This window comes from Priapulus caudatus, unplaced genomic scaffold (assembly GCF_000485595.1).
Source record: "Priapulus caudatus unplaced genomic scaffold, Priapulus_caudatus-5.0.1 Scaffold158, whole genome shotgun sequence".
NCBI lineage: Eukaryota > Metazoa > Priapulida > Priapulimorpha > Priapulimorphida > Priapulidae > Priapulus > Priapulus caudatus.
In genome coordinates, this window is record NW_014577219.1 from 304,469 (window position 1) to 312,449 (window position 7,981).

A 7,981-nucleotide genomic window follows, 5' to 3' on the forward strand; every position below is an offset into this window, starting at 1 on the left:
TCTCTCTCTCTCTCCTCTCTCTCTCTCTCTCTTCTCTCTCTCTCTCTCTCTCTCTCTCTCTCTCTCTCTCTTCTCTATCTATCTAATCTAATCTCTTCTTTCTCTCTCTCTCTCTCTTTTTTTTTTCTCTCTCTCTCTCTTCTCTCTCTCTCTCTATCTATCTATCTTCTTCTTTCTCTCTCTTCTCTCTCCTCTTCTCTCTCTCTCTCTTCTCTCTCTCTCTCTCTCTCTCTTCTCTTCTCTCTCTCTCTCTCTCTCTCTAGCTCTCTCTCTCTCTCTTCTCTCTCTCTCTCTCTTTCTCTCTCTCTCTCTTTCCTTCTCTCTCTCTCTCTCTATCTATCTTCTTTCTTTCTCTCTCTCTCTCTCTCTCTCTCTTCTCTCTCTCTCTCTCTCTCCTGTGGCGGTATGTAAGACCGGTTGTATCATCACGTTGTATTCAAAGTAATGCCTATATATCCTAACAATCAAGAGGCGCGGTGGCTAGAGGCCTAAGCTATAATGCCGGGGTTAAGCCTCTATCTTCCTCCCTGTCTCTCTCTCTCAATATTGCTTTTTTTTTATTCAACGTCACATCATATGCTCTTCACCAATCACAGTGCGATCCATTTTACAGTGATATAATATATTATGTTTTGTGTGTGTGTGTGTGTGTGAGTGTGTGTAGTGCGTGCGTGCGTGCGTGCCATGTGTGTGCAGTGCGTGCGTGCTGTGCGTGCGTGCGCGTGCGTGGCGTGCGTGCGTGTGTGTGTGGTTGTGTGTGTGTGTGTGTGTGTGCGTGCGTGCGTGTGTGTGTGCGTGCTGCGTGTGTGTGCGTGCGCGCCGTGCGTGAGTGTGTGTGTGTGTGTGGTCGTGCGTGCGTGCGGTGCGTACGTGCGTGCGTGTGTGGTGTGTGTGTTGTGTGTGTGTGTGGTGTGTGTGTGTGTGTGTGTGCGTGTGTGTGTGAATGGGTGTGTGTGTGTGTGTGTGTGTATGTGTGTGCGTCGTGTGTGCGGTGTGGCTGTGCGTGCGCGCGTGCATGAGTGTGTGTGTGTGTGTGCGTGCGTGCGTGCGTGCGTACGTGCGTGCGTGGTGTGTGGTGTGTGTATGTGGCGTGCGTGCGTGCGGGGTGCGCGCGCGCCGCGGCGCGCGCGTGTGTGTGTGTGTGTGTGTGGTGTGGTGCGTGTGTGTGCCTGTGTGTGTGCTGTGGTGTGCTGGTCGTGTGTGTGTGTGTGGAGAGAGAGAGAGATGAAGAGAGAGAGATAGCAGTGAGTGTTATATGTATGCGTGGGGGAGAGTTATTGCACCTTACGTCAAAGTCATTATACTACATCTCGGAATATGAATTCTTTCTCTCTTCTCTACCTCCATTTTTCTCTCTCTCTCTAGCTCTCTCTCTCTTTCGGCATCTACCTCTCTCCTCCATTTACTTAGTCACTTCTACGCGTTCCCCTACGCATCAGTATTTTTTATAACTTTCTCCCATTAACCAACGTCAACGAGGAAACGTCCGGTGCATCCAGCTGCAGTTATTTCACAGTGCGTTCGAAGCTGTTATTCTTCGATTTTTCCCGATCGTAATCATTTTCATTTGTCGTGTATACGCCTCACGTCTGCCATCATGCGATAACCTCTCTCACACAATGCGACTTAAATAAAAGTTGCCAGTTGGTTTCGTTACAAATAGGAAAAAACTCACGTGAAAATGTGATTATGAGGAAATTAAGCGACAGAGCGGAGTATAAAATTCTTCAATGTTTGTTCTAAATGATAGCATGTATCAATATGTAATTGCAACGATTGCTATAATAAATAATGTTCGAAAGACTATGCTAACGAAAATACTTTCATCAAACGAAACAATGCAAGGTGAATGTTTAATTGCGGTATGCGATAACATCAGGAGTCAATAATCACAATTTTGACAAATAAATAATCGCAAATTTGTGATTATTTGCTTCCGATAACATGAATATACATGATAATGTATGAATATAGAGAAATCGATTGTTTTCATTATACATTAAAGAAAATCTACTTTTCTATGCACCCGACACCTTCTCCACTCCTTTATTTATTCCGAATGGGAGCAGCTGACATGTTCACACATTGTGCCAATAAGCTTACGAGTTCGTGAGTTAGCTACTGATTCGAAACTGACCAATGAATTAAGCTATAGGCAGAATTCACAGACGATGGATTGAAAATCTAACTATATATTTGATGTATTAAATTATTCACTCCTGTTATTATGTATTTATTCCACTATTTTCGCACAGCTTGACATACATTCGTCGATTTATTAGTATGTAAATGCAATAAGGCAAACCAGTGGGGGTCGCAATATATGTCTAACTTAATTACGTCATACTCAGTATACTATTTATAAGACTGCTTTCACGTTAACCAGTGTGTACAGATGTTTAAATAGAGTAGTCAGTGGAGCTAGACTAGGGGTTGTTTTAGTGATGGTCTATCTAGACACAGCGTCGCGCATCTTGTAAACGTGTTTTAGATCGGGAGTTTTTAGGGTGACTGTGAAATGGGTGGTGAGCAGAGCGGGTGTAGACATGTGGGATTATGGCGAGGTTTTGGAGAGAGAAGAGAGATGTAGGGGTCGCGAGGAGTCTGGAGTGTAGTCGCGAGAGGAAGTGGTTGTGAGCGCGTGTGCGCGTTGCGCTGTCTTTGTGCAAGATGGACCCACTGTGTGCGAGCAGTTATTAAAGTTTATTTCGGTTACCACACAAGTTTTGGATTCCTTCTATATCATTTATTCAACGAACTTCATTTCAACGTTACATTTTGGAGCCGTGACAGTCAAAAATTCAAAAATTCAAATTCAAATTCAAATAGAGTTTATTGCACGGATAATCGAAGATCATACAGGCAAATACTGAAATAGGCTACAAGCTACAATAAAACAATTTCCTAGGCTAATAGTAATAAAAACGCGAGAAACGATGTGTCTACTGAAACTGACATGACTGCATGACACAATGTTACATCATAATACATGATAATATATATTTTTTATTTTTGTTTTTTTACTTTTTATTTATTATTTGTTTAGTTAACATAATTTAACGTTCATTTCTAACCAAAAAAACAACACTTCAAACTAGTGTTATAAAATTCAAACTCCTAAACTACACCGAATAAAATTTATGTGAGTAGACTCAGAGCTCTGGTAGCTAGACTATTGCGGTAAGTATCGCGTGGTATCGGTTGGCGCAGATAGTAACGTTTGGTATAGGAAACTGTAGGCGCCCTGAGTTCAGATGTAGGACTAGTAAAGCCCGACTGTTGGTCTAAACCTCTCTGTATTTTAAATTTTAGCTTGGGATATGTGGTGTGATTTAATTTTTTATTTGTATATCTCACCATTTATGTTTTGAGCGGATCTTGTCGTAGCTTGAATGAAACTTCGATAAAGTTTGATAGTTCGAGGAGATCGGCCACATGATTTGTGATGAATAACCATTTTATGGATGTTTGCCTAGGAATGTAAATTGTATAAATTTGTCTTCTATCTTTTTTCTGATGTGGTTGGTAGCAGTGCAGTCATAGGGTAGGTGGAGTTTATTATCTATTGACCCGTTATTGCATTGGGAACAGAATCTAAGATTAGCAGGGATGGATTGGTGACGGCCTTAATTGTTCAATCCTTAGGTTGTGATCGCTAAGTCTTAGTTTGGTTAATGCTCTTCTTGCTTGTTTGGAATATAAATTTAATAGATATGGTTCAGGTTCATATTTTGTTTTAAGTTGTCTATAAAATCTTAGTTTGTTTGACCCTCCTTTTTTTCTGTTGTCATTATTCAGGTCGTTAAAGAACATGGTGGTATATTTTTGTTGCAAGTTTCTCTTTATGTTGAGTATAGTTTTATGTAGTTTTGATTGGAATTGCACTTCCAGATTGTGTTTTTTGCCATAAGTTCTAAATAAGTATGTTGCTATTTTTTACCAATTTGTGAAAGTCTTAGTACTGCCTTCAGGAATGTCGTTGTAGAATTGAATAGATTCCTTCAGGAGGTGGTTAGGACTTGTGAATTTTGCATGGTGCCAGAATTTTGCCACTTGAAAAACTATATTGTGTAATAAGGGGAACATTCCTAGCTCAGCTTTGGCGGCTATGTTGGAAGTTTTAGTTCCGACTCCCAATACCCATTTGCAAAATTTGTTCAGAATCGTTTCAAATGGGAAGCGGTTCCATAGGCTGAACAGGTTTTGTATATTTTGTTGGGCATGAGTATCTGATTCCGATTTGATAATTTTGGAGATGAAGTCTGGACCCCAAATTTCACAGGCATGTAGGATTATGGGGGATATCACAGAACAGGAACAGCGTAATGTACGTTTTGACCGGAGTTTCGTAGTTAAAGATAGAGCGTCTTAGACTGTGCATTGCTTTTAGTGCCTTTTTTCTAAGTTCCTCTACACCAAATTTTGAGTTACCATTGTGGTATAGGTGGAACCCTAGGTATTTGTAGTGCGGTCTAGAGTTTAGAGTGGTGGAGCCGTATTTGAATTTATATTTGTGAACGTTTAAGTGGCTGTTGCTAAAGGTGACAGTCTCACTTTTGCTATGATTAAGCTCTAGTTTCCAGATGTCACAATACTGTTTTAAGTCGTTAAGAGAGTTTTGGAGGCCTGTTTCAGTCTCGCTGAATAGTACGAGGTCATCAGCATACATGAGACATTTGATTGGTTCTGACATAATTTTAGGATATACCCCATTTTTAAGGGAGTTCGGGATGTCAAAAACCTGGGTATTCTTTTGCGGACGCAACGTAAGGTACGCCACTATGTTGATCTATGGGCCATACTACGCAAGGAAGATGGAGAAGGAAAAAAACACATGAGGAGTCGCTGGGTACACCGCTGGCAAGAAAACTGGAGAGATAGAGACGAAGAACGACGGAGAGCGATCGACAGAGACGAAGAACGACAGAGAACGATCGACAGAGACGAAGCACGACGAAGACAAAGAACGACGGGGAGTGAGACGGGAGGAACAGAGCGAGACGCGGGAGGGAGAATGGTGGATACACACGGCGTAGGAACTACTGTGAGTAAGTCAGCGTGAGGGAAGGAACGGCCGGTGTTGCATCCGTGATACTGCGAGGGCAAGTCCGAGTCTCGACCTGTATGTGAGAAAGAGAGGGGGGCAGAACAGAGAAGGCAAGGCTGACAGAGCAGAGACAGAGGACGTGAAAGATATATTGCAAACTGTAATGGCAAAAAAAAAATCCAGGGAATTCTAGAATTTAATTGATGGAAAGCTTTAATCTCGTGCCGTCGAAACTGGACGTGAAAGGGTGACAGTCATATCATCAGGAATGTATATTTTTATCTGTTTTTCTTTGTTTTATGTACGCGGTATTTTTGTTCATTGTATATGCTTGTGACCGTTTCTAAAGTGTGGGAAAATCTTTTGCGTGAAACGTTATGAAGAAATTTGTTATCGTTTTCTTGAATTTGTCGTAACGGTACGTTTACACTATATTGTCACACTGTAAACACATTCTTCAATTAGAGTTTGATATAGGCCTAAAACATTTAATCGAAAATATGAAATTAGTTTTGCGTTTTTTTGGGGGGCTGCGTGATGTGTGGAAGTGACAAAGGTTGTCAGATCCACATCGGTGCTGTGTGTATTAATGGGATTAAGAGGTTTAAATGAGGATATAATGGAGCACATGGCTGGAAACGTGGTTTCGGTAATGCGTGTCGGTACACGCATACGCCACGTACGTTACAGCATAAAAAGACGCAAGAGTGAGAGTAATTGCAGCGATATCAAAATATTCACTTCCAAATGTGTTGAAGTTCTGAATTGTATGGTGATCGAACTTCATCGTTACTTGTTTTGTAGAGTATAAATATAGTTAGACATGTGGGGTTTTGGAGAAATAAGAGAGATGTAGGGGTCGGGAGTCTGGTTGTGGTCGCGAGAAAAAGCACACGCGCTCACGCGCGTGTGCGCGTTGCGTTGTCTTTGTGCAAGATGGACCCACTGTGTGGGAGCAGTTATTAAAGTTTATTCCGGTTACCACACAAGTTTTGGATTATTTCTATATCATTTATTCAACGAACTTCATTTCAACGTTACAATTGCTAGTTGACCGTTGGGCCTAACCTCGTTCGGTGCACGTACAAGGGCCGTCAAGTACCATACAGACGATTCTACCTCCACTCGATGTCATAATAGCCACTCGCTCGATGGTAAATCTTATTCATACCTACACGTCGCTCGGTAACAAACACGGCCGTTGCACTTTCGCGGTAACCACTTTTTCGCAGTTTCGCTCCATCACGCGCGGAATCTCAAACTAAATCTTCTCGCCGCATTCTGTCTCTGAATCTGATTCTGTGTTCTGAATCTTGCCATTTTTTTCCATCCCCGCAGGTCGACGGGCTCGCATATTGGTGTGCCTCGCCTGGGGACTCAGCGCTGCCTTCTCGGCCGCGCAGATCTTCGTGTGGCAGATTAGGGATTTTAGCACGCACGCCCAGTTGGACTATCTCGGCACGCAGTGCTGGAACATACTGCAGTCGTCGGACAACATTCGCGTGATCCGACTGTATTTGTTCATGAACGCCGTAGCGGCCTTCATCGTTCCGGCCCTTATCATCATGGCCTGCTACACGATTATCGTTGTGACGATATGGCGCAAAGGCAAAATGCTGTCGGCACCGTCTCACCAGGCTAGCGGGTTGTCGCTCAGGAGCGTGCGAGGGAAAGGTATGTAGCGTTATATATACGCGTTATATACGCGTTATATAGCGTGTATAGCGTTATATAGCGTGTATAGCGTACATATAGCCTATATATAGCCTATATGGCGCATATAGCATATATAACGTTATATACGCGTTATATAACGTATATGGCGTAGATATAGCGTATATAGGAGTGTAGCGTTTAGCATGACGCTACACCAGTGTGAAGGGAAAAGGTAGTAGAATAAACAAGGAGTGAATAACCAAAGGCGAAGGCCAGAATTAAAGCGGACAAGATGTATCTTTATTGCACTAGATAACACCTAAGGCGAACAGACAGGCAAAACATTAACTCACACCATGGCGTATGTGTGCTCGGGGGTTCGGTGCCGACGGGCCCTATCCATCCTCCTCTCCCTGCTCTTAGGCCCTTTATGCCTCGCTCATGCGTCCTCGTCTTTCCTCTGTCCTCCAGCAGAGCGTTTCCTACAGGTGTGTATCACCGTCGCCATCATAAATCACGACATTCAATCAACTAATACACCTGGTCCTCTTTCACGCGTCGGCGGGCAATTCAATTGGCCCGTCATCCAGTGTCCACTATAAGTCACTAATGGACATGCTAATATTTCTCTATGGATATTAATGTGCGTCATCACAGGCACTATATTGCTTCTAACACCTGCGCATAGTTGCATAAACATGTCCCAAGTGTATAATATTGGTCGCTACATGCGTTTTTCACGGAGATATAGTAATGGAACAAGTCTTATGTCTCAGCATGACAGATGAACGCTATATACTCTACATTATAGCGTATATAGCGTATATACTCTACATTATAGCGTATATAGCGTATATAGCGTTATATAGCGTATATAGCGTATATAGCGTATATACGCGTTATATAGCGTATATAGCGTATATATAGCGTATATGGCGTATATAGCATATATAGCGATATATCGTATATAGCGTGTATTCGCGTTATATAGCGTATATAGCCTATATGGCGTATATACGCGTTATATAGCGTATATTGCGTATATGGCGTATATACGCGTTATATAGCGTATATAGCGTATAGGAGATTATCCGGGGGTAATTGTCTCGGGGCGGTGAAAGTTCCGGGCATGGGGGGTCAAATGTTCCGGGGGGGTAATATGTCCGCTGGCAGGTACATTTGTCCGGGGCTTGGTAAATTGTCCGGGGGTACTCTTGTCCGTGAATAGCCATAGCGATATAATAAGCGTTATTATGCGACGTATATGGCCGTTATAAG

General features: G+C 42.6%; 1 protein-coding gene across 1 annotated transcript in view; it reads left to right on the forward strand.

Moving 5' to 3' along the window:
- The window catches only part of LOC106806401 (cardioacceleratory peptide receptor-like), an 81,440-nt gene that overhangs the window by 55,064 nt on the left and 18,395 nt on the right, over positions 1-7,981 (forward strand). The window contains exon 6 of the mRNA XM_014808326.1: positions 6,386-6,721. Coding sequence (XP_014663812.1) covers positions 6,386-6,721 — 336 coding nt within the window. The remainder of the gene's footprint in view (positions 1-6,385; positions 6,722-7,981) is intronic.